This window comes from Mustela erminea, chromosome 1 (genome assembly GCF_009829155.1).
Source record: "Mustela erminea isolate mMusErm1 chromosome 1, mMusErm1.Pri, whole genome shotgun sequence".
NCBI lineage: Eukaryota > Metazoa > Chordata > Mammalia > Carnivora > Mustelidae > Mustela > Mustela erminea.
This window is the reverse complement of record NC_045614.1, coordinates 103,596,845-103,624,576: the sequence shown is the minus strand read 5'-3', so window position 1 is coordinate 103,624,576 and position 27,732 is coordinate 103,596,845. Positions and strand designations below refer to the sequence as shown.

General features: G+C 35.8%; 1 protein-coding gene across 19 annotated transcripts in view; it reads left to right on the top strand.

Moving 5' to 3' along the window:
* Positions 1 to 27,732, top strand: part of DLG1 (discs large MAGUK scaffold protein 1) — a 255,691-nt gene that overhangs the window by 187,944 nt on the left and 40,015 nt on the right. For all 19 annotated transcript variants that reach the window (XM_032337041.1, XM_032337090.1, XM_032337079.1 and 16 more), the window contains 2 exons: positions 8,255 to 8,357; positions 24,599 to 24,713. In XM_032337041.1, coding sequence (XP_032192932.1) covers positions 8,255 to 8,357; positions 24,599 to 24,713 — 218 coding nt within the window. The remainder of the gene's footprint in view (positions 1 to 8,254; positions 8,358 to 24,598; positions 24,714 to 27,732) is intronic.

The following is a 27,732-nucleotide window of genomic DNA, read 5'->3' as shown; positions in this document are numbered from 1 at the left end:
CAGAATTGTTAGGATGAAGTTGTTCAGAACTCTAGAATTTAACCAAAGGCTTTCAGCAGTTCAGGAAGTATATTCAAACAAACAACCAAAAAAAAAAAAAAAAATCTTCATGAGCGTGAGCTTAATGTCTTAAGTTCCATCCTCTGCTCTCCATGATCATATTAGCCTTGAGAAATAGTCCACATTTATAGTGAAATCAGTAACCTCACAGCCACTAGAGAGCAAGATGGGAGTAGAACTTTCAGAACCTCTTTCCCAGAGAACTATCATAATTTGACCTGTCTGGTCATTCTTTAAAAACCCATTTGCAAGGCTCTCTGTTTTGACCTGAATCAGAGCTGAATCAATGCAAAAGCCTTTTTCCCTGGGTTATTTGTTGAAACAATTATAGGCACATTATGGCTGCCTGAGACATTGAATAATAGTTGAAGCAAATAATACATTAATCAAAACCTTAAAAGGATAAACTCGGGAATGAGCTCTCCATTAAGGGCTTTGAAAAACTCTGACATATTCCTTGGAATCTAGGGAGACACATGTATGTTCTGGACACTGCATACTCAGGAAAGACCTGAAAAGGTCCTAAACTCACCTCTGACTGACCATGAGGCTCTGTGTGGACAGGAAGTGACAATTTAAGGCAGCGTTATCAATTTTCTAGCTGTGTTTTGAAGGCATTACCCAATATGCACACAGAGCCCTTCAGCAAAGAGTCCAGCCATTAAAAGAAAATCTCTTCCCAGTCATTAACTGACCGCCAAGCTAACCAGGCAGTGACTTCATTGGCAAACACATCAAAAAATACAAATTTCATTGAAATTTTACCAAAACCAGGAAAGTCACCAAAAACATCTGTCATTAGCAGCAACAATAACAAGCCCGGGGCAGGAGGACATATCTAATTTCTGGAATTGCCACATTATATTATTTCAGGTGTCTAGTTTTCCACAACAAAATCATGAGACATGCAGAAAAACAAGAAGATAAGGCCCATACACAGGCAGGGGGAACACAATCAATAGAAACTGAACCTAAGGAAGTAGAATATTGGATTTAGTAAACCAAGACATTAAATCAGATATTTTAAATATGTTCAAAGAACTAAATAATGGAAGAAAAATAAAGAAACTATCTCAGCAGGCAGAGAATACCAATAAAGAGGTTTCTATTATTAAAAAAAAAAATAGGGGCGCCTGGGTGGCTCAGTGGGTTAAGCCGCTGCCTTCGGCTCAGGTCATGATCTCAGGGTCCTGGGATCGAGTCCCGCATCGGGCTCTCTGCTCGGCAGGGAGCCTGCTTCCCTCTCTCTCTCTCTCTGCCTGCCTCTCCATCTACTCGTGATTTCTCTCTGTCAAATAAATAAATAAAATCTTTAAAAAAAAATAGAAATTCTGGAATTGAAAAATACAGTAACTAAAAAGCAGAAGTTCTCTAGACAAACTCAACAACAGCTGTGAGCTAGCTGAAGAAATAAACCAACAAACTTGAAGATACATCTCTTGAGATTATCTAGATGAAGAATGGGGGGAAAAAAGAATAAAGAAAAATTAAGAGCCTTAAAGACTTGTGGGATATCATCAAGTGTATACCATATACATAATGTGTTTAATAAATACATAATGTACATAATACAGGAGAGCTAGGAAGATTGAGTAAATAATGACTGAAAACTTGCAAAATGTGATGAAATCATTCTACACTTCTGAGAAGCTTAGTGATGAACTCCAAGTAGAATAAACTTGGGATCCATACCATGCATATATCATAATCAGACTGTCAAAAGACAAATATTGAATCTTGATAGTAGAGAGAAATGATTCATTACATACAGGAGATCTTCAATAAGATTAACAGCTGATATCTTGTCAAAAAACATGGAAGCCAGAAGGCAGTAGGATGACATACTCAAAGTTCTGGAAGAAAAGAAGTTATTTTCCGAGGATTCTATATCCAGGAGCAAAACTGTCCTTCAGAAACAACAAATCAAGACATTTCCAAGTAAACAGAAGCTGAGGAAGTTCATCTGTAGTAGATCTGTCCTGCACGAAATACTAAAGGGAATCCTTCAGACTAAAATAAAAGAACTTAAGTCCATATGAAGTAACTTCATATGAAGTAACTTACGTCCATATGAAGAAATAAAGAGTGTTGTTAAAGGTAACAACATTGATAAATGTAATACAGTATAAGTATATTTTTTGTTTGTGACTCCTTTTTTCCTGTCTGATTGAAAAGACAACTGAATAAAGCAATAATTTAAGCAATAATTTAAATGTGTGCTAATGGGCACACATTTTATAAAGATGTAATTTATGTGACAATAGTATCACAAGGTGGGTAGAGGGCACAGAGTTACATAGGAGCAGAGTTTTATACAGCAATGAAATTAAGAAAGTAGAACTTGTGTTAATTATAACCAGAGGAACCACTAAGATAAATAACTGAAAATATAGATAATAAACAAGGTTGTTAAAATGGTACAGTAGAAATTATCTGTTTAACAAAAGAAGGTAGAAGTATAATAAAACTGAAAATATAGATAATAAACAAGGGCGTTAAAATGGTGCAGTAGAAATTATCTGTTTAACAAAAGAAGGTAGAAGTATAGTAATGAAGGAACAGAAAAGATATCAGACATGAAGAAAACAAATAGCAAAATAGATGACATATATCTTACTTTTTAATAACTACATTAAATGTAAATGAATTAAACGTTCCAATTAAAAGACGGATATTGACAAGGTAGATTTTAAAAAGCAGGATGGTGGGTAGGGGAGGCACCTGGGTGGCTCAGTCAGTTAAGCGTCTGACTCTTGGTTTTGGCTCAGGTTACAATCTAAGGGTCATGAGATCTAACCCTGTGTCAGGCTCTGTACTTATTGAGGAGTCTGCTTGAGATTCTCTTCCTCTGCCTCTACCCCTGCCCCCCTGCATGTGCATGCATATGCTCTCCCTCACTGTCAAATCTTTAATAAAAACCAGTATCCAACTATATGCTGTGTATGACAGACACATTTTAGATTTAAAGACAGTGGTTTACTTTCCAACAAAGATTAAAAGGTTAAAAAAGATATACTATGCAGGCAGTAATCAGGAAACACCTGGAGTGACTATATTAATATCATACAAAGAAAACTAAGATAAAAATTGTTACTAAAGACAAAGTACATTTTATAATGTATATGTCCTATAGATTACATATGATATAGTATATATTGTATATATTATATCATTGTTGATGAATTTCTAGAAAGACAAACTGTTGAAACTGACTCAAAAAGAAATTGAAGGGCACCTGGGTGGCTCAGTGGGTTAAAGTCTCTGCCTTCAGCTCAGGTCATGATCCCGCAGTCCTGGGATCGAGCCCCACATCGGGCTGTCTGCTCAGCAGGGTGCCTGCTTCCCCTCCTCTCTCTCTGCCTGCCTCTCTGCCTACTTGTGATCTCTGTCTGTCAAATCAATAAATAAAATCTTAAAAAAAAAATTGAAAATCTGTATAGGCCTATAACAATTAAGAAGACTGAATTGATAAAACATTTCACAAAGGCGCAAGAGCCCAGGACCAGATGGTTTCACTGGTACAGTCTACCAAACATTTAAAGAATTAACACCAGTCATTCACAAACTTCCCAAAAAAGGAAAAGGCATAAAGAGCACTTCCCAATTCATCCTAAGAGGACAATACTGTTTTTATCAAACCAGAGAAAGACATAATAGAAGGAGAAAACAATAAACCAATATTTCTTACATCCTTATAGATGTAAAAATCCCCCCCAAAATTGCAAACTGGAAACAGAAGGATAAAAAAAATCATATACTGGCATAAAAAAGGGACTGTACACAGTAAGCAAGTGGACTTTATCCAAGAAATGAATGGTTGGTTCAGCATTAGAAAACTAATCCAAGTAAGCACTATATTAATAGAGTATAGACATAAATGACACAGTCATCTCAATAGACACAGAAAAAGCACTTCTCGAAACCAGCACCATTACATCTTTCCCTCTAAGATCATAAATAAGACAAGGGTGTCTACTCTTGTCAGTTGTATTCATCATCGTACTGGAGTTTCTAAACAGGGCAGTTAAGCAAGAAAAAGAAATAAAAGGCTTCCAGATTTAAAACAACGAAGGAAAACTCTATTTGCAGATTCATGATCTCTTAATACAGACAGTCTTAGAAAATCCAGCAACAACAACAAAAAAGCTATTAGAGTTAATAAACTGACTTTGCAGGATAGAAAATCACTATAGAAGAAATAGCTGTATTTCTGTATACTAACCCTGAACTACCTGAAAGTGAAATTAAGAATTTCTTTCCTGATTTGTTATTCAGAGAGTTAGAAATTAGTTTTACTTTATGCTCAAACTAGAACTATTTTTGCGTTGTGTTGAGTTTTTTTTTATAGCCTTCAGCTAGAAATAATCTCCAATAAAAGCACATTACATTGCGTTACATTTCTTTAAAGTTTTTTTGTTTTTTTTTAAGATTTTTTACTTATTTATTTGACAGAGAGACATCACAAGTAGGCAGAGAGGCAGGCAGAGAGAGAGAGAGAGGAGGAAGCAGGCTCCCCACTGAGCAGAGAGCCCGACGCGGGACTCGATCCCAGGACCCTGAGATCATAACCCGAGCCGAAGGCAGCGGCTCAACCCACTGAGCCACCCAGGCACCCAAGATTAAAGTTTTTTTTAATCTTGATTTTTTGTTCAAGAACTACTAGATATTTACTTAAAGAATACAAAAATACTAATTCAAAGGGATACATATACCCCAATATTTATAACAGCATTGTCTACAGTAGCCAGATATGGAAACAATCCAAATGCCCATTGATTGATGAATGGATAAAGATGTGGTGTATTGTGTGTGTGTGTTTACATGCACACAAATGGAATATTACTCAGCCATAAAAAAGAATGAACTCTTGCCATTTCAACAACATAGAGCTAGAGAGTATTATGCTAAGCATAGTAAATCAGTCAGAGAAAAACAAATACTATATGAATTCACTAATACGTGGAATTTAAGAAACAAAACATGATCAGAGGGAAAAGAGAGAGAGGCAAACCATAAAACACTCTTAACTATTGAGAACAAACTGATGGTTACGAGAGGGAGGTGGGTGGGGGATGGGTTAAATAGGTAATGAGGATTAAGAAGGGCACTTGTGATGAGTACTGGGTATTGTATAGAAGTATTGAACCATTAAATTGTATTCCTGAAACTAACATAACACTGTATGTTAACTAACAGGAATATAAGTAAAAACTTCTTTTGTTTTGTTTTGGGTTTTTGGGGGGTTTTTTTTGACAATGCTTAATTGTTATAGATGACATCAATGGAGCAGTTGGTGAAATTGAGTAAATTCTGTACATTAGTTAGGTGCACTGCACCAGTTTTAATTTTTTTGTGTGTGTGTGGTTTTTTTTTTTTTTTTTTTTTGGTGTTCCAAGATTCATTGTTTATGCACCACACCCAGTGCTCCATGCAATACATGCCCTTCTTAATACCTACCATCAGGCTCACCTAAACCTCCTCTCCCCTCCCCTCCAAAACCCTCAGTTTGTTTCTCAAAGTCCACGGTCTCTCATGGTTCATCTCCCTCTCCAATTTACCCCAATTCACTTTTGCTTTCCTTCCCCTAATGTCCTCCTTGTTATTCCTTATGCTCCACAAGTAAGTGAAACCATATGCTAATTGACTGTCTCTGCTTGACTTATTTCACTCAGCATAATCTCCTCCAATCCCATCCATGTTGAAACAAAAGTTGGGTTTTCATCCTTTCTGATGGAGGCATAATACTTCATTGTATATATGGATCATATCTTCTTTATCCATTTGTCTGTTGAAGGGCATCTTGGCTATTAAAGTATGTTTGTTTTAACTTAGCTGCATAATGACATCCTTTATAAATAATATCAAGTATCAGGTCTTTACATGGCTAAAATGTTCTTTTATATAAATTTTAAAATCCCAAGAATTTCTAGGCTCATAGTCATTTTTTCCAAAATTGGTATATGATCTTTCACAGATTTGAGACAAAACACACTTTCATATAAAAATTGCTTGACAGTTGTTCTTTCCAAAAATATTTGTTCAAGGTTTCAAGCATTACTGTAGTCTATTCACTGCTGATTTTTAGGGAGGAAAAAAACAACTTAAGTATTTAAAGCTATTACTATTCAAATATAATGCTCCCATGAATGTCCATTTAAGTTTTGCTAATAGTGGAAAAGGTACAGTGTCTTAAGATAGTGTGTTTGCAGTATATACTAAGTATTGGCAGCCTTTAAGAAATAAGAATTGGGGCACCTGGGTGGCTCAGTGGGTTAAAGCCTCTGCCTTCGGCTCAGGTCATAATACCAGGGTCTTGGGATGGAGCCCTGCATCGGACTCTCTGCTCAGTAGGGAGCCTACTTCCCTTCCTTTCTCTCTGCCGCCTCTCTGCCTACTTGTGATCTCTGTCAAGTAAATAAATAAAATCTATAAAGATAAATAAATAAATAAGTATTTTATTTATTTATTTAACAGAGATCACAAGTAGGCAGAGAGGCAGGCGGGGTTGCGGGCGAAGCAGGCTCCCTGCTGAGCAGAGCGCCCAATGCGGGACTCCATCCCAGGACCCTGAGATCATGGCCTGAGCCGAAGGCAGAGGCTTTAAGCCACGGAGCCACCCAAGCACCCCATAAATAAAATCTTTAAAAAAAAAAAGAAAGAAAGAAGTTGCTTACTTTCAAGTAGAATTGATCACATCAGTAGTTATTTCACCCAAGGAAGGGCCCTGTTTTCAAAACACCTCTTGTTCATTTGGTAACATTTACTCTGTCTAAATGTCAGTCTTTGAAATCTGAGCTATTTTAGTACTTTTAAATACTTGCCTTCCTATTACTCCAAAAGAATGAAAGCTTAGTCAAAATAAGTCAGTTAGAGAAAGACAATTATCATATGATCTCTCTGATATGAGGAATTTGAGAGACAGGGAACGTGGAGGGTAAGGAGGGAAAAAATGAAACAAGATGGGATGGGGAGGGAGACAAACCATAAGAGACTCTTAATCTCCCAAAACAAACTGAGGGTTGTTGGGGGTGGGCGTGGGTGGGATAGGGTGGCTGAATTATGGACATTGGGGAGGGTATGTGCTATGCTGAGTGCTGTGAAATGTGTAAGCCTGATGATTCATAGAGCTATACCCCTGGGGCAAATAATGCGTTATATGTTAATAAAAAAAAAAAATGGAGAAGATGGCACCGAAAGCTAAGAAGGAAGCCCCTGCCCCTCCCAAAGCCAAAGCCAAAGCAAAGGCTTTGAAAGCCAAGAAAGTGGTGCTGAAAGGCATCCACAGTCACAAAAAAAAGAAGATCTGCACATCCCCTACGTTCCGACCACCCAAAACTCTGCATCTCCGAAGGCAGCCCAAATACCCTCGAAAGAGCGCCCCAGAAGAAACAAGCTTGATCACTATGCCATCACAAGTTCCCCGACTACTGAGTCAGCCATGAAGAAAATAGAAGACAACAACACACTTGTGTTCATTGTGGATGTCAAGGCCAACAAGCACCAGATCAAACAGGCTGTGAAGAAGCTTTATGACATTGATGTAGCCAAGGTCAACACCTTAATCAGGCCTGATGGAGAGAAGAAGGCATACGTTCAGCTGGCCCCTGACTGTGATGCTTTGGATGTTGCCAACAAAATTGGGATCATCTAAACTGAGTCCTGCTGGCTAAATCTAAATACAGTTTTTTCATTATTTAAAAAAAAAAAATGGAAGCTTAGTTTGGGGAAAAGAATTGGAACTAAAATGAGTAATAATAGTCAAAGTGTGGCAGAAGTTGAAAGGATGCTACATACAAAATTAATGTCCCTCCCATTGCTTGAGTTGCTAGTGATATAAGCTGTACAAAATTGTATTTGTTGTTATTTCAAGTTACCAAATTAAGATATGTTTCCCAAGAGATTGGTAGGCAACCTCCTGGAAAACCTGGAAGAAAATGTTTTGGTTTTGCTCACTTGATATTAAGCAAAATATTCTTAGTGAATAAAATTGCTTTCATTAATAGTAATGAAAAGTAAATAAAAGTAATATTTTATTTTACTGTATGCTATACTTTAGTAAATTGGAACAAGAAGATATTTTAGTGATAAAATTATTGCATGTAATTTTTTTTCTGTGCCTACTCAAAAAGGCTATTATGGCTTCTAATCAGTGTGAATAATTTCTTTCAAATTTAAGATTCAATTTGATTTACAGGTAAACAGTGTTGACCTCAGAACTGCCAGCCATGAGCAAGCAGCAGCTGCTTTGAAAAATGCTGGCCAGGCTGTCACGATTGTTGCACAATATCGGCCTGAAGGTAATAAATTTCTTGCTGTCTGTGTTTATTATTTATTTCAGTTTTTAGAATTCTTCCTCTTAGTAATGTTTAACTTTCCAAGCTTAATGTTTTTGTTTTGATCTCTTTTATTAATCTAGTATTTGTTTAGTCTGAACCTACTTCAAAATGTGTTCAGTAGGATGTAGGAATTTGTTTGAGTATTTCACTGTTACTTGGATTAATTTTTAAGTGTTTATTTTTTAAAATCTATCCTCGGGGGCGCCTGGGTGGCTCAGTGGGTTAAAATCTATCCTCTAACCAAACACATACATTGTGTTTGGTTAGTGATCCCAAAGGATTGTATAAAAACCATATACAATGATAGTAGCATTGCCAAAGAAAAAGGTAGGTCATCTCAGTTTTTTCTAACTTTTGAATTAGATTTGTATGTTAATATCAAGATTTAAGATATATTTATAATAGTCTTTATTGCTGTTTAAAATAAAGAGAAAAAAGTAACAAGTTTGGTATGTAATGTGTTTCTAAATAGTGAAGTACCATGGACATGACCTGACTGAGTTCCTAGGGGAAGAAGGTGGTAATGGAAAATTTAAGGTCATGCCGTATTTAGGCATATGTAAAGCTCTAGTGGTGTACATCAACATAACCACTTCTCCAATAAAACCTCAGTGGAATTTAAAAAGCTTAAATACCCAGAAGAATACATAATATACCGGCTAGTATTCATAAACAACAAGGTGAAAAAGTAAAGAATGATGTGCTAAATGAGTCAGTGAAACAATTTCTAATTTAGTAACTGTTAAATTTATTATTTTTTTCTTAGATTCAAAGTTATTTTTGCAACAAAACCTAATAAATTTTTTTAGCTAATCAAAGTAGCATGTAGGGCTTTCCTTGCTATTTCATAATATGTACAGTTGGGTTGTTGTTTTTTTTTTAAGACTTTATTTATTTATTTAAGAGAGAAAGCATGAGAGGGGAGAAGGTCAGAGGGAGAAGCAGACTCCCTGCCGACCAGGGAGCCTGATGTGGGACTTAATCTTGGGACTCTAGATCATGACTTGAGCCGAAGGCAGTTGCTTAACCAACTGAGCCACCCAGGTACCCCCCAATAATATGAACAGTTGTAAACCTCAGCACTTCAGGTCCATTAACTGAACAGAGGTAAATCTGTTCCAAATAAATTTACATTAACCAAACAAATAGAAACTAATATATGAAATCAGAATGCCAGTTTGTTAATTCAGTGAGAAACAAAACCTCCAGTGGGGCACATACACTATTATCTTCTAGGCAACACATTCTCGCCCCATAGGTATGCTATATGGAAGCCAAGTTATCAATATTTACTGAGATACTGACTTCTTAGTATTATAGAAGGGTTCTCATTTATATACATGCATAAGAAATATAGACTATTTAGGTATGATTAAAGGTAAGGCATCTGACCTCTCTCAGAAAACATGCAAAACCAACAAGGAAACTAAAACATACATGCACTTCTACCAACAGAACTCCACCTCACATTAAGCAAAACTAAGATGACAGATTGAAGACCTGGACAACAAAACATATAGGCAAAGGCTTACTTATGCAGCTTTGAGGTCTGGTAGAAGCCACACAGAGAGAGGGAAGAGTTAAAAACATGGAATATTGAGAATTCTCAGTGGTGGCAGAACTTAGAATATGACAGAAAATAACTCTTTCTAAAGGTGAGGAGCTTCTTTTTTGAGGTATAAAAACAGGAATTGGAGTGAACATGCTAAAAGAAGCCCTCGTTGATGTGGTTTGGTTTAAAGAAGTAGAGAGGTTGTATTTGGGTGAAGGAATCTGTCTTGATAGCATCACATACTGTGACAGTCCTTTGGTTTCAAAGGCCATGAAGATAGTATGCTTCCATCCCTCCTCCACCCCTTAACTTTCTGATTCAGCCAAATAGCTTGTCCTGCAAATTCCAACTCATTTGGTAATAAGTAGTTAACAAGTAACTGTTCTGGCATTCATACAAAGATAAGAAGAAGTGGAAACAAACAACAAAGCTTAGCAACAGATAAAATCACATACCCACACACACACAAACATTGGCATAGATGAGATGAAAATTTGATCTTCGTATTTTTGGCAACTAATACATTCAATTCTTTGAAAGAAGATCACTAAATAGAAGTGTAAGAACTGTACAGAAAAAAATGGCTTCACAACCAGGAGATTGATTTTGAGATAGCAGAACCCAGGAAAGAAAAAGCAATTTCTCAAATTGAACACAAAGACAAAAGAGATACTGCAGAAAAATCAAAGCAGACATAGAGGATAGAAGAGGAAACATAAAATGAAACAAATGAGAATTTTAAAACAGAAAATACTAGCAATGAAGGACAGGCAAGTATGTATATGCAATATATACAATTAGACTTTCTAAAAAAATTTTTTTTAAGAAGAGAATAAATGTTTGAAATTATGCATTGAAGCAGACTTTACTGAATTAAAAAGAAGTGAATCTTTCTCTTAAAAAGAGAGCACATGATAGGAAATTGACTCAGAATCATCAGAATTCAGACATACTCTAGTTAATGTTTGCCAAGAAACCCAGGTAAAAATACTGGTTATATTTAATAAGGAGTTTAAAATGGTGATAGGAAGAACTACTCTAATGCTTGGTAAGCATAGACCAGAACAGGGATAGTTAACTTAGCCATTTTTTATATTTAGCAGCTTTTAACTAAGCCTCATTTACCTCTATAAGCACTAGATATACTTGCCACTGATGGTTAGAAAGGGTAGGCTACTGTTTTCCTATGATAGTTATTGAATGGGCCCAAGAATCTTCCTTTCAGATTGTCTCTTTCTGTGCCTGGAACTGTTTTTGTTTTCTTTTGTTCTTTTTTGAGATTTCTGTACTTCATAAGAATCTTTGTGATCGATACTTTTTCTTTAGCTGTATTCAAAAATTAAACTGTTCTCTTGAGGGAGCCATTTTTTTATCAAGGAGAATTCGCATTCTACTTTGATTATTCAGGTAGCTACTGTTTAATAGTTTCTGTTTCCAGGTTAGACCCTTATGTAGATTATTCTTACAGATATATTTTTTTCTAAACATCTTGTGAGCACCAGACTTATTATGTATCTTCTTTTTTTTTTTTTTTTTTTTTTTGGACAAACGGAGATCACAAGTAGGCAGAGAGGCAGGCAGAGAGGGAGGGGGAGGCAGGCTCCCTGCTGAGCAGAGAGCCCTATGTGGGGCTCGATCCCAGGACCCTGGGATCATGACCCGAGCTGAAGGCAGAGGCTTAACCCACTGAGCCAACCAGGTGCCCCTTATGATGTATCTTATTTGATGTCGCCAACTGTATTTCCCCATGTGTTTGCAGTTGTGCATTCCTGAAACAGTTATTTTACCATTTCAGTACATGGTATCTCCATTGATTCTTAAGCCAGAAGCTGCAGAGCCCCTTTCTCAGTCTCTTTGTCACCAGATACTTCCCTAACCAAAACCACCATCATCTCTTACCTATTCTAATAGCCTCTAACGAGTCTTATTTTGTTCTTGATTTTCTCTAATTCATTCTCTGTTCATCAAGCAAAGTGATCTTTTTAAATACAAAGATTGCATTGTGTTATTTCTCATTTAAAACATTTTTCATTAACCTGTGAATAAAATCTAAACCCTTTAATAGGACCTGGAAGGAAAGGCCTTGTGTGATTGAGCACAGCACAATACACATGATCACTGCATGCCCTCCTTCTCCTTTCCTTTGCTCCTTTTTTTTTTTAATTAACATATAATGTATTATTTGCCCCAGGGGGTTACAGGTCTGTGAATCATCAGCTTACACATTTCACAGCACTCAGCATAGCACATACCCTCCCCGATGTCCCTAACCTAGCCACCCTATCCCTACCCCACCCCCCAAGCAACCCTCAGTTTGTTTCGGGAGATTAAGAGTCTCTTATGGTACGTCTCCCTCCCTATCCCATCTTGTCCTTCGCTCCTTAAGCTCTAACCATACAGATCTTCTTTCAGACCTTTTTATTGCATCATATACTATCCTCATTCTCTGATCATTCTGTACTTTCTTAGAGTGTTCTTTTTCCCTCTTCTTTTATTGCTGGCTCTTTCTTGTGATTCCATTTCTGATAGCACTGTGATATTTTTTCTTTATAACATTTAACACAGTTTATAATTAGATGTTTATTTAGGTGCATGTTTGTTTATTATTTATTTAAACCTTGCGGTAGAGCCTTATGAAAACATACAGATGATGAGATAAACTCAGATGACAAAGCTAATAATAGCTAGGATTCAGTCCCTAATCTGTTACCTTCAAAATCTAGATACTTTTCACTGGGAATATTTTAATGAGTGCTTAGTCTGGCAGTGTTGATGTTTACTGTATTCTTTTACCATAGCTATGGTACTGTTGCCTAATAAAAACATGGTAAGTACCAATAGAGCACAGAAGACAGCCTTTCCTAAGGTTAGGAATTCAAAGAAAGTACCTCATGTTGCCTGGCATGAGAAAAGATACCATAGAGTAGGATTGGGGCTTAATTGGCAACCTAAAGAATGGATAGGATTCAGATGGGCAGAGAGAAGAAATGACATCATAGGTTAAAAAAAGAAAGAAAAAAGGCCAAAAATAGAAGAGTTAAAATTTAAAAGCATGTTTTGGGTACTTTGAAAACACGTGTCCTCCTTGCTGTATTGCTTACATTGTTTATTTATAAGGCAGTGATGCTATAGCTTTATGTTTCATTTTAATAAAAATAATATATTTTTAACAAATGTATTTTTGTTGTACAGCATTTTTTTTAAATGTATATTCTACATCATCAGTGTATAATTGCTGTGAGAGCCAAGGATATAAGTTGAAGGCTGATTTTCTTTCTCAGTGAGAGGAAGAATATACTTTTATACTATAAGTAATATAAAAGGAGTCACCTGACACTCTACTAATCAGTCATCTCTCTGCAGTTAGTATCTTCACTTTACTAATGATGAATCCCTTGGGATTCTCTGCTTCATTGATAATCTGACATATATGTGTTCATACAAAGAGCAAAGAGGTAAGCTTTTGATAGGAGTAAGTTTTTGTCTTTCAGGATCTGTAGCTCTAATCAAATATGGGCACTGGAATTACTGTGCTAGTTTTTGACTCCATATTCAGAAGTTAACGAAATTTTGACAAATAGTTCCTGATCTATGTAGTTCAAGATCTTCCTGTGGATTAGATAATAGAATATAATAGAAAAATTATGTGCCAGATATGGTACTAACCATGTTACATTTATTAACTCTTTTAATAATCATAAAACCTGTAAGGTAGGCACTATTATCTCCATTTCACATTACAGGCGAGTAAACAAAGGCACAAAAAGTTTTAAGTAATTTGCCAGTTATACAGCTAATTAAGTGGTTAAGATTTCTTCTAGCCACTTTGTAGAGGAGGAAAAACTTTCTCTGTAACCTTTTAGTTTCAGTTGCTAGGGCTTGCAACTGAAACGGACAAAAGACCAATTCACATGAGGGAAGCATTTATTTTATACGCCTGTGAGGAGCCAGCAAAAGAAGTAGGGCTTATTAATTGCTTATATACCTAACTTAGTATGGAAAAAAGAATTGAGAGAAAAACCTGTGGGAAAAACAAATACGTTTCTTTAGGAAGAACATGGGTTTTTAGGAGAAAGTTTATATAGACACATTATTAGAAACTAAGAGTAGTCTTTCCTTCTCAAATCCCCCCAGGAGAGGGAATTTATGATAGCCACATTTATTTTGGTCAGATAAGGGAAGCTCTCCAGAGGCTTTTTTTTCTGCCTTCGTTCAATCTCCAGCGTCTTCAGTTTAAAATAATCTTTATGACAACTCTGGGGTCCAGGTGGGTCCCCACACCCTAAAAAGCCCTAACTTCAGATAGTTATCTCCTTGTTCCTCAGGTACACTATGTCAGCTTTCAGACCTTAAATCTAAATTTTTGGTTCAAAAAATATTGATTATATATTGCAGTGATATTATAAAGGAAAAAGAGATAAAAAGAATTAAACTTAACGTGAAACTTACATTCTCTTTCCCATTGGTTGTCTTAAATTTTGAACTGTTTTTTTCCAGGAGAAAAAAAATTCCTTGAAGTTGATATTATTCCTAATTTTTAAGTGACTAAACTAGAATCGAGAAAAGTGAGAGTTTGATCCGAGCAACTTAATTTGTCTGAATTCCAAAGCCTTAATTTAAATCTCACCTGCAGAGGTAGAGTTTTAACTCCCATCTCCTCATTTTATTTGCATTATTTCTTCCTGGTGACAACCAAAGAGAGAAGTACAGACTAAATGGAGGGGTTGTATTGGACCAGTGGCACTTCTTTGTAAGCAAGCATTTGTCATCTCTTATACTGATTTTCTCTGGCTGGTTCCTAATTAAATTTTGTTTTAGTCTGTTACTTTTCTTTTGTGTCTTTCTACTTAGCTACTACCTAACCAGCCTGCCTTCGTTTTCTCCTTTAAACCAGTTGTATCTGTTCTCTGGGAGCTCTTGCTCTCAGATGTTAAGTTCAGCATTTAATTAATGTATTTCATTATAGAGTATAAATAAGTTTTTTTTCTTCACAGTTGGGATTGCAAATTTAAAGAGAATGGGGGAGATAAAATTTATCCTCACTCTCTTCCCCTAATTTCTTCGTCTTTTCACTTCTAGCAGAGTCAAAACAAAGACTAGAAGTTGAAAAGGGGAATCAAATGCAGAAAATAAGCCGTTAAACATTTTCTCTCCTCTTAGAAGCATACACATATTATTTAACTTATGGCCGGAAGTTCAGAGACTCCCTGAATGTATTTCATGACAAGTTTGAAGCTTTCTGAAGTACTCAATGGAGAAAACTTTCTGTATAACATTTCTGTTTTCTCCCAGCGTAGCTTTCCTGGAATGAGTTGTGATACGATTTTTAGGAGAGGGATATAAATAACTTAAATGAAAAAAGAAATTAAACTCTCCCCCCAAAATAAAATCTAAGAAAATGGTATACAGGATGGGTATACAGTAGAAAATGATAGAGCTAAAAGTATGAATTGATTGGACAGGAAAGTGAGGAATCTTAGCTACATAAATGAAATGGAAGTTTAAAGGAAAAGTAAATTTGAGGAAAGTGTTGAAGTATGTTCTGAACAGACAGATGGTTAGGAGGAATTGTAAATATTAAGTAAAGACTGTAAATATGAAAATCTGAGTAAACACAGTGAGGCACAAATTAAAAAAATTAGTAGGAATTGTCTTAGCTCTCTAGTATTTTTTAAGGTTGAAGAGACCTTAATTGCTACTTGTAGTAACTTAGGAAAGAGTATTCTTCTTTACTATAAAAAGTAATGTGATAGGGACGCCTGGGTGGCTCAGTTGGTTAAGCCGCTGCCTTCGGCTCGGGTCATGATCCTGGGGTCCTGGGATCAAGTTCCGAATCGGGCTCCTTGCTCTTCCGAATCGGGCTCCTTGCTCGGCAGGGAGCCTGCTTCTCTAACTGCCTCTGCCTGCCTCTCTGCCTGCTTGTGTATACACTCTCTCTCTGGCAAATAAATAAAATCTTTAAAAAAAAAAAAGTAATGTGATAAAAATATGTTTTTTTTTTACAGAAGGATTTTAAATTTCTGAAATGTAGAATTTTTTTTTAAGATTTTATTTATTTATTTGACAGAGGTCACAAATAGGCAGAGAGGCAGGCAGAGAGAGAGAGAGAGAGGAGGAAGCAGGCTCCCTGCTGAGCAGAGAGTCCGATGTGGGACTCGATCCCAGGACACTGGGATCGTGACCTGAGCTGAAGGCAGAGGCTTTAACCCACTGAGCCACCCAGGTGCCCCCTGAAATGTAGAATTTTTAAGTCACTAAGGCTTTCCTTAATTCAACCGGCAAATTCACTGCAAACCACTAATAATGCTACATGAAATATAATGAACATTTTATTAAGGGCATCACAGAGCTGTTAAGGCAGTAAGGAAGCACAGACATCACTTTTGTATCAGAGCTATGATATAATGGCTTATGAGAGCCAAATTGTCGAATTTTCTGGAATTTTGTGAAGTAGTTGTTAAATAGTCATTATTAAAAATAAAATTGTGGGGGCGCCTGGGTAGCTCAGTGGGTTAAGCCTCTGCCTTCAGCTCAGGTCATGATCTCAGGGTCCTGGGATTGAGCCTCACATTGGGATCTCTGCTCAACAGAGAGCCTGCTTCCTCCTCTCTCTCTGCCTGTCTCTATGCCTACTTGAGATCTCTCTTTCTCCCTGTCGAATAAATAAACAAAATCTTTAAAAAAAAAAAAAAATTGTGGGGCATCTGGCAGGCTCAGTCAGAAGAGCCCATGACTTGATCTTGGGGTTATAAGTTCAAGTCCCACATTGGGTGCAGCGATTACTTAAAAAATCTTTAAAATAAATGAATAAGTAAATGTACAAATACATTTAAGAGATTAAAATATTAAAAACTAAAGCAGTAAATATTGAAAACTTATCACTTCCTAATAATTTTCTGGTATAACCACTAAAATAATGGATTGATAGAGCAGTGGGACACATGGAAAATTAAAAATAAGATAGTAGACTTCAAGTTAATCGCCCAGAAGTCCCCCATCCCCATTATTAGGGAAAAAAAGCTGGATAGCAAAACCAAGATTTATTTAAAAGATCTTTAACAAAACTAGACGAAAAAATATCCCATGAATCCCAAAATACAAGCAAGTATAAACAAGTTATCAATAGCTATGAGACCCTATAATACCAGCATCTGTACAAGGAAAAGCAGCATAAGAAGCCCAAAAGCCAATCAGTACTCACTAGAAAATGCAGTGCCCAATTTGAGAACAGCACCTATAACTGTAAGGGTTTTTGCACAATCTACATTTTAAGTGTAGGGGATCTACAGTAAGGTATAAGGGAGATGCGCCTTCTGACACATTTAAACAGTGATAGCTCCGTTTTCAGTTTGAAGCCCCACACCAAGAGAAAACTGAGAATAAAATCCAACTTGAGCAGGATAGGGATAGTAGGGCCAAAGGAAATAGAAGGTATGGACAAGTAGGGGGAAAGTACAGCAACAGGAAGCCTTGCAGTGTATGAGATAATCATATCTTTGAACATTTGTCAGAAACAACAAAAGAGGGAGCTCCAGAGCTGTGAAGATAGAAAAGCTAGCCTAACCCAAATAGTCTTATCTAAAAGTTCAGGAAAACTGGGAAGCCTGGGTGGCTCAGTCAGTTAAGCATATGCCTTCAGCTCAGGTCATGATCTCAGGGTCTTGGGATCATGCCCCATGTTGGGCTCCCTGCTCAGTGGGGAGTCCGCTTTTCCTCTCCCCTACCCCTCCATTTGTGGATATGCTGGCTGGCTTGCTCTCTCTTTCTCAAATAAAGTATTTAAAAATAAAAATAAAAGTTCAGGAAAACTAGTTCGATATAAAAATGAATAACAGAGGGGCGCCTGGGTGGCTCAGTGGGTTAAAGCCTCTGCCTTTTGCTCAGGCCATGATCCCAGGGTCCTGGGATTGAGCCCCACATCAGGCTCTCTGCTCAGCAAGGAACCTGCTTCCCTCTCTCTCTGCCTGCTTCTCTGCCTACTTGTGATCTCTGTCTGTCAAATAAATAAATAAAATCTTTTAAAAAAATGAATAACAGAAAAGGATCAGTACTGAATCCAATGGAAAACTGTTTGAAAAAATGAAAATAAGAATCAGAATAACATCTCCACAATGAAAGTATACCAGAAAAACATGTCCATGAAATAAATGAAAAGTATAACCTTAATATTTCAAAACAAGTTAAAAAATAATTATGGGGCGCCTGGGTGGCTCAGTGGGTTAAGCCGCTGCCTTCAGCTCAGGTCATGATCTCAGGGTCCTGGGATTGAGTCCCGCATCGGGCTCTCTGCTCGGCAGGGAGCGTGCTTCCCTCTCTCTCTCTCTGCCTGCCTCTCTACTTGTGATCTCTGTCAAATAAACAAATAAAATCAAAAAAATAAAATAAAATAATTATGGAGTATATGAAAGAACAGCATAAGTGAGTTGATAAAACATAAAATTTTTACATGTAAAGAAAAAATGTATTTTTTTAAGATTTTTTATTTATTTATTTGACAGACAGAGATTACAAGTAGGTAGAGAGGCAGGCAGAGATAGAGGAGGAAGCAGGCTTCCTGCTGAGCAGAGAGCCTGATGTGGGCCTCGATCCCAGGACCCTGAGATCATGACCCGAGCCGAAAGCAGAGGCTTTAACCCACTGAGCCACCCAGGTGCCCAGAAAAAATGTATTTTAAAAAATTAAGTTTAACAGGGGCGCCTGGGTGGCTCAGTGGGTTAAAGCCTCTGCCTTCGGCTCAGGTCATGATCTCAGGGTCCTGGGATCGAGCCCCGCATCGGACTCTCTGCCAACAGGGAGCCTGCTTCCTCCTCTCTCTCTCTCTGCCTGCCTCTCTGCCTGCTTGTGATCTCTGTCTGTCAAATAAATAAATAAAAATCATAAAAAAAAAAATTAAGTTTAACAAAGAGCAGAGGGAGGAAGTAACACATGGGACTGGTTAGAGTTCAGTCAAAGAAGTGGTTGGTAGTAGAGACAGAAGACTCCTTACCTACAGAGAGACTGATCCAATGAATACATATATGCTAAAAGTAATATCTATAATTTTCATTTTTAGAGAAGGGGTAAATATGGAAAGGGAAAATCTAAAATAAAAACCTGTAAGATTAGAATTAGAAAAATTTGTATAAACATAAGGTTTTCAATTTATATAAAATATAAATATGTGTCTATTTAACATATAGTGTCTGTGTGCGTGCACGCGCATGTGCATGCACAAAGTTCTCTAGCTCTGTCCACTAAGAGAGCCTGGGCCCAATAGCAGTGTGTACACCTAACACTCAGATCTTGGCTTCTAAATACTCTTCCCCACCAAAATTACCAAGGCTTTTTGAATTAATGGCCAGTTCTGGGGTGGGACAGGGAAAATACTAGATTATTCTGTAATACTCTGTTCCAGAAAGCAAGTAAATGCTGAAGGAATGATGGTCACGTGTCGAAGGGACAGAATGTCCAGTCTGAAAGGGTTTCCACTGGCTAAACAGAATGAAAATTTGAGGTTATACTGCACTGAGTAAATTCAGAAATCCTGAGTCTTTACTAATAAAAATAATTGTATTAGTTGGAAGTTTGATGAGAAGGGAGAAGTGTTGTGATTTCAGTAGCTTACTATTTGCAAAGGGAAGAAGTAATTTCACAGTAGAGAAACCTGGCAGTTACAAACTTCATCAAGTGCTGAACGTTAATAACATTAGTAATGAGAAATCAAAATTGTAAAACTACCTGCCAGGGTGCGATGGCGAGAACATCGTATCTCTTCCTTGATATTCCTGCCAAATTTGCATAACCAGAATCTAATCATCTGGAAACATCAGACAAACCTAAAGTGAGTGACAGTCTACAAAATAACTGACCTGTTATCTTCAACAGTATCAATCTTACAAAGTCAGAGGAAGACTGAGGAACTGTTATGACTGAAGGAAACTGAAAAGATCTGACAACTAAATGCATATATGCTCAGATAGGACAGTTCATGATTTTAAACTAGATCCTTCTCTATACCGGGCATTATTGGAGAAACTTCAGAGAGGTGTGAGCATTACATAGTAGTAATGTATTAATGTTACTTTTTTATTTTCATGGCTTTGTTGTTATATAAGAAAATACTGTTATTTATAGAAAATATATACTGTTCAAGGGCAAAAAGGCATCAGGGTAGCAAGTTATTCTTAAATGGCTCAGGAAAAATACTGTCTGATTACTTCAGTCTTTAGAAAATATATTAATGTAAAAATAGATTTGAGAATGACAGAGTAGGCAAAGAATATTCAACATACATGTGGGAGTTTCACAGGGGGAAAAAAACAATGCATATCGAATGTATAAAGAAGAAAAAACTCTAAAATTGAAAAAAAAAAACTACATATCAAAATATTCTGTTTACCTAAGGTGATAACTAGCACAGGGAAATACTCTCATGAAATTAGTGGGATTAAAAGAAAAATACATACACATACCCTACCCTCCAACCCCCCAGAAGCCCCTTAGCCTCCCTGCTTTTCCTTCTCCTCCCAGCTCCATTCCCCTGGGATCGATCCCCTCCCAGGACCAGTCCGTCCTGTTCCATCTGTTCAGGATGACATTGAAACTGAAAACAAATTGAGAACAAACCAAAAGTTGTATGGCAGTTTTTACTTTCTACCACTCACTTTTAACTTCACAAATAAATGATAACAAAAAATCTCAAAAAAGTAAAAAATCCAGTGGAATTCCAGCCCCACCCCCAAAAATACCATTTAGAGGAAAGAAAATGAGGTAGTCATTAGAACTTCATTCAGCAGTGGCTCATAGGAAACAGTAGAGTCAACATACTCAAAGAATCAAAGAAAGAAACTGAATCAAATAGACTTTCACATATAAAAGCTGCAATCAAATGTATAAACAACAGACTGATATTTAGGTCACTCTGAGAGGAAAGAACAAACTTCAGACACCCAAAATGATGGGAGGGGTGCTGCCCTAAGGACTGGTGCTAGCAGTCCTTAATTTAGTTGTAAGGAGGAGAGTATATAATTGGAAAAGACTGTATGCTCTGACAATTTGGATAAAGTACAATTATCAGAAAATGGGGAAAATTTGAAGATCCTATAAAAATAGCATAAGTTTTCTAAATGGTTTAAAGTTTTTAACTGGATATAAACAGTATTTCAGTTCGGCTCTGTGGAGATTACTCATGGTGAACAAAAGATTACCGTTAGAACAGAAGAATAAACAATATAAATTGTATATTTATATGTTTATCTTTGAGAGTATATAAAATTTATTTGAATATATTTTATTAGGTATGAATATTTTATGAAATATTAAATATTAATGTTTGGGATAATTTAGTATCTTTATAAATACAAATGTATTATAAATACATTTATAAATATAAATTTATATGTAGCTCCTCATTTTAGGAATTTAGTATGTATTTTTAATTTTAAGGCTTGTTCTTTTATGTTTGTGTGTGTCTAAACAAAGAGACTGCACAACAAGAGTGTATTCTAGTTACTTTTGTTTCGTAGCTACTCCAGAGCTTAGTGGATTAAAACAATAAGCATGTTATGGATTCTGTAAATTAGGAATTCAGTCACGATTTTGTCTGGATAGTCAAATAGTGTCATACACTGAGGTCACGTAATGGGATTCAGCTGGTGGGTGAGGGTCCAGAATGGCTTTACTCCCCTTGTCCTGTGCCTTGGTGATACTAGCTGAAAGTCTGGGCTCAGAACATCGTCATGGGACCTCTGCAGCATGGTGCTTTGTGGGTTATCAGACTTCTTATATGGTATCTGACTTCCCCTCAGAACAAGCATCCCTAAAGAAACAGGCAGCAGTTTCATGGCATTTTCTAATCTAACTTCGAAAGTTGCATATAATCATTTCTACCATGTTCATTTGCATGGGAGTCACAAGGCCAGCCAAGATTCAAGGAGAGGGTGATTAGACTCCACCCTCTTGATGGAAGAACATCAAGGTCACATAGTATAAGAACATGTGGGATGCAAGCATGTATCTTGGGAAAATACACTCTGACACAACTACTCATATAGCAGGTTTGCATATATATAAATCATAAAATAGTATGAATAGAACTGAGATCAAACAACTTCAGTTATATCAAAAGTTACCTTAAATGTTCAAAGAAAACAATTTTCAGATTTGCCGATAAAGCAGAATCTCTTTACAGTATCTTTTTGTAACAAAGAAATGAAGGTTAAACGCAAAAGAACTATATAGTCATTAAAAGAATGAGAGATGTCTATATATATGCTACTCTGCAGTGTCCTTACTCTTACTGCTAGTAAGACTGTTAATGTACTTGTTAAGTAAAATAAGCAAGTTCGGAGAAATGTGTAGGTTACTGTTTAAGAAATGAGCAATACGATTGTGTGTGTGTGTGTGTGTGTGTGTGTGAATATATAATTTATATATTATATACATTATATATTACATACACACATTATATATTACATATATTAAAATAACAGAATAAGTATTTGTGACTATATTTACATATATGTATGTATCTCCTTCTGTTACTAAAACTGGAAAAATAAACTTTTTTTTATTTCAATTTTTAATTTTTTTTTTTTTTAAGAAGAGGGAATTTTTGGCAGGTGGAGGGCCAGAGGGAGAGGGAGAGAGAAAATCTTAAGCAGACTCCTCACTCAGCATAGTGCCCAGTACAGGGCTCCATCTGACAGCCCTGAGATCATGACCCAAGCCAAAATCAAGAGTTGGATGCCCAACCAACTGAGCCACCCAGGTGCCCCTGGAAGAATAAACCTTTCTTAAAATGTTTTTATATATAGTGACCAGGAGAGAGTAGGGTAGGAGAGAGGGCTGGAAGCTAAACTTTATCTTTAATATCCTTGTTTTACAGATACAACCTTGGAACTATTTTACTTACCTATTAAAAACAGTGAAAAATTTAAAGAGCAACCCCTAAATATTAAAGGTGAAATTAAATAAGAAAGAATGGACCTAAATGTATATCCAGTTGGCAACATTAGCACCTAGGGAGGAACTATTCAGAGCCACTTTAAAACAACTATTAAACTGTATCTTTCTCTCTGTGTCTCTATAGACCTTGCTCTAAGTAAGATAAAAAAGAAGTAGGGAAAGTAATTAGCTGTTTTCAATAATGATGCCATGGTCTTAGTTTTTGGTGTTGTTATTTTAAAGCCGTTGTGAATGTAATATTGGATAAAATGTAACTCACCATGCAGTACTCTGTTATTCCCAGTGTCTTGAGAACTAGAATTCCTCTTATACAAGAAAACACATACAGATGTAAGATAGAATAGATTAATTAAAAATCTAACAGTCCTAATTTTTAATTAGAAGAACCAGTATAGGGGTGCCTGACTGGCTCAGTCAGAGGAGCATGCCACTCTTGATCCAGGAATCATGAGTTCAAGCCCCATGTTGGGTGTAGAAATTACTTAAATAAATAAAACTTTTAAAAAAGAAGAACCAGTGTAAACTCAAACTTCATTTTGTATTTTTATCCCTATCTCCATCCGTCAGTCTTCTGTATCTCAGCTGTGTCTACACAAATATGGTTTGCCATGAGTTGTTAATTGTTGAATTGTAATGGATACATTATACTGTCTATTAACATTTATATTTAAAATTTTCTATTTTTAAAGAAAAATAACATTTTATTACATATTAATGTGAGCTTTTAAATGTTTTTGAGTTTTTTGATAAATTGTTGTTTCAGTTAATCTTAGTACCTGAGAAACAAATTTGATGACTTCCATGGGAGGAAGACTACCTCCACAGTATTCATGCTTACTCTTAACTCTGTCGTCTTAAACTATATAAACTCCCAAGCACGGTATTTGCTCTTGCTATAAGACTGGTTTTATAAGAAAATCTGATATCTAATCTAATTTCTTTAAAATAATTTATTATAAATAAAGAAGAAGGTATAAGAGTGTATAAGTGTATAATTGCAATATATTTGAAAAAGTGCCTAAGGTTTTAATAGATGAGGTAGTTTTTATGATATAGCCTAAAATAGTTCATCTTCAAAATCATACTTGTTTTTATATAAAAACGATCTTAGAATGTTTATCCAAATTGCTTTGTGTCTTATTTTGACATTTTAAAAATTTATAAATTTATAAACTGTATTAAAGTAAATTTGATTTATTAATTTTTAAGGCATACTTTTGCTGTCTATTGATTGTACACAAGTTCTGTATTTAATCACATAAAAGTAATGATTTCCTCAAGGGGAAAAAGGCAGTAAACAAAGAATCTATTACAAATCATATTAGGTATGTTCTTTTTAGGTATAAAAATCAGAATAAATTATGAGTTTTAATTTTTAAAATTTACAGTTAAATTAGATAGTAATATGAGATTCATACTGGTATTTTGATGCATGAAAGTTTTCTTTTACTTGATTAAATGTGATATGAACTTTAAAATAGCATATGAGAAAGTTCTCATTCAGCCAGTTCTAACTTATGGTACATTTAGAAGAAAAAACAATTTTTTTTAAGTTTGCATTTTGGCCAAAATCTTACACAGGTTACTCTTTTAAGGTTCTAACCACATTTAATCAAATATAAGACCACTAACATATTTAACACTTTATTTTCAAATACTTTATTTTTTAGAATGTAAAGTATAAATTTATTTTTTTTCCCATCAGAATACAGTCGTTTTGAAGCCAAAATACATGACTTACGGGAGCAGATGATGAATAGTAGCATTAGTTCAGGATCAGGTTCTCTTCGAACTAGCCAGAAGCGATCCCTCTATGTCAGGTAAATTTTTTTTACTTCTAATTATGGCAATCCTTATTTATGCATGCAGATTCCTTCACATTTTTTACTATGACTTAGTTTTACTATAGAAAAATACATTGCAGAGGCTCCTGACCAGCTTAGTCAGTGGAGCATGCATCTCTTGATCTCGGAGTTGTGAGTTTGAGCCCCGTATTGGGTGTACAGATTAAAAAAGAAAGAAAAATATATTGCATATCAAGAAACAATTTTATGATTGATTTCCTGAGTGTATCTTTTGTTATTATAATTGTATTAATGAAAGTTATACAACCCCTTGAATAATGATGAGTGACTATACTGTATCTTGGTATATCATAACATCCAACACTTACTTTCACTTATATTCTTCATAATAAAATGTTCTGAGTAACATTGAGTTACTATAGCAATTTCCATAATAGCAAAGAGAGCATATGGAAATAATAGCTTAAAATGTGAATAACCTCAGTAAAGGACACAGATTCAGGAAACTTCTACATGCATTTTTTGAATATTTGGGAGAAGTCAACCTTATTTTTCTATAACTAATTAATGAGATAGCTTAAATCTAATAATAGTAAATAGATACCATTAGTATATAAACTGTTCTTACCGATAGATGACCTATTTGTATTCTGTATGCACCTTTTTTTTTTTAGCAGAGCTTTTACTCAGTACTTTTATACTATTATTTTAACTGTAGTAGATGGCTGCAGGTGATCTCTACAATTTTTCATTATTTTTTCATTCCTTCTGATACTATTGAGGAACATTTCCTAGTGTGTTGTATTTATTCTTCTGATGAGAGATGATATATGTTCTGTAAAATAGGCAAGTATCCCATACATGTTTACATATGTGTATAAAAACATTTATACAAACAAACGTGTACTCTGTATTTGTTTACATATGATATTATTTATTCTCTCAAATAATTTTATTCTGTGATAAAAGAATAAAAGGAAATTTTTCTCACTTTCTTTACTTTTTCTTTTCCTACCCCTACCATTTCTTCTGCCCTACCTTTTAGTGTATCAGATTTTTCTTTCCCTCCACCAATTCCTGCTATATTTATTAAATATGTATATATTATATATATATTTAAAAAAACATATTCTTTTCCAGAGTCCTTAAAATATTTTATGTAGTACTGATATCCACAGAAAAAGGAATAACATTTCTGCTTATACTCTCCTTCTTTCATTTTTTTTTTTTTAAGATATTTATTTATTTGACAGAGAGCACAAGTAAACAGAGTGGGAGGCAGAGGAGAGAAGCAGGCTCTCCACTGATCAGGGACTCCCATGCAGGGCTCTATTCCAGGGCCCTTGGGATCATGACCTGAACCAAAGGCAGCTGCTTAACTGACTGAGCCACCCAGGCACCCATCTTCTTTAATTTTCTTCTTCTTTTTCTAATTTTAGTATAATTATGTGTTGCCTTATTTAATAAGTGATTAGATAGAAAAAACTTAAAAAGACACAAAAATCAAAACATTAGGTTATAATTATTTTGGGTACATTTAATGAATCCTCTTTCCTTTTTATTTTTTAAAAAAGGAGTAAATATTTTTACAAGTTATATGTTACCAAAAAACTTAATGAAAAATAACTGTCACCTCCAGACAATCTCCAATTTCATTATCTAGAAATAAACATCTCCATTTTCTTAACAAACTCCCTTGCCTTTCTCTCTGTATTTCTAAATAATATGCATATACTGCTGTTTTCCAGTTTACCAACTTTGGACATTATGGACTTACTGCTATGGAGATAACAACTTTCTCTTTCATATCAAACCATTCTGCCTCTTCCTCTATCACTCATAGTGCCATCACTGCTAATAAAATTAAAAGCATTTAGAGTCATGTGACTATGTAGTATCTGTCATTACTTACTGAAATCGTATATTATGACCATGCTTCCTTTCTTCAACCTTCATTTCTCGTGGGCATAATAATTGTGTCATTTTTGTTTGCTTAATTGTGCATTTAATTTATTATTAAATATCTTTATCTTACAATTCTCTAGAGTTTTTCACATGATGAAACATGATTGCACGTATGATCTTACCACTTCAGATTTTTTCCATCTTGTGTGTGAGAGAGAGAGAGAGAATAGAAGCGTATGTGAGCCAGAGGGGCAGGCAGAAGGAGGCAGAGGGAGAGAGAAAAATCTTAAGCAGGCTATTACCCAATGTGGAGCCCAACATGGGGCTTGATCTCATGACCCTGAGATCACAGCCTGAGCTGAAATCAAAAGTGGGATGCTGAACCAACTGAGCCACTTGGGCACCTTGATTTTTTCCATCTTTCTGCTCCAGTCTGGATTGTTGCTCTATAGACTTGCTGTATAGGTCTGACATAGGACTTGCTTTGCCACTGTCCTATTCCTTTTAGATCTCTGCTATGTCACCGTTGGTTTTTGAGATGCCACCTTTTCTTTCTCAACTTAACTTTTATTTTACCAAAGCACATTCTTCAATAAATATTAAGGAAGGGGTGTGTGGGGGATACTTTTTACTCTTAGCATGTCTGAAATTGACTTTATTTTGCCTTCTTCTTCATAGAGAATTTGGGGTGTAGGGGAGGGTATAATAGCCTATTTTATTTTCTGAGAGCCCCTTATTTAATCTTATTTTGTCATCCTTTATTTCATAGACATAGTACCTTCCCATGCTTCTCTAATATTCTCCTTCTCAGATTCTCTGCTTTCTCTGTATTTCTCTTTTCTAGTTTACTTGTTTTCTTATTTTTTATATAAGAGGTGATCTTTTTTAAGATTTTATTTATTTGACAGAGAGACACAGAGAGACAGGGAACACAAGCAGCTGGAGTGGGAGAGGGGGATGCAGGATTCCTGCCAGGATCCAGTCCCAGGACCTGGGGTCATGACCAGAGCTGAAGGCAGATGCTTAAGGACTGAGCCACCCAAGCACCCCTCTCTGAAATGATCTTTAAATATTTAGTGATCCTAGCCCAGATGGGCTCCCTTGCTCAGTGGGGAGCCTGCTTCTCCCT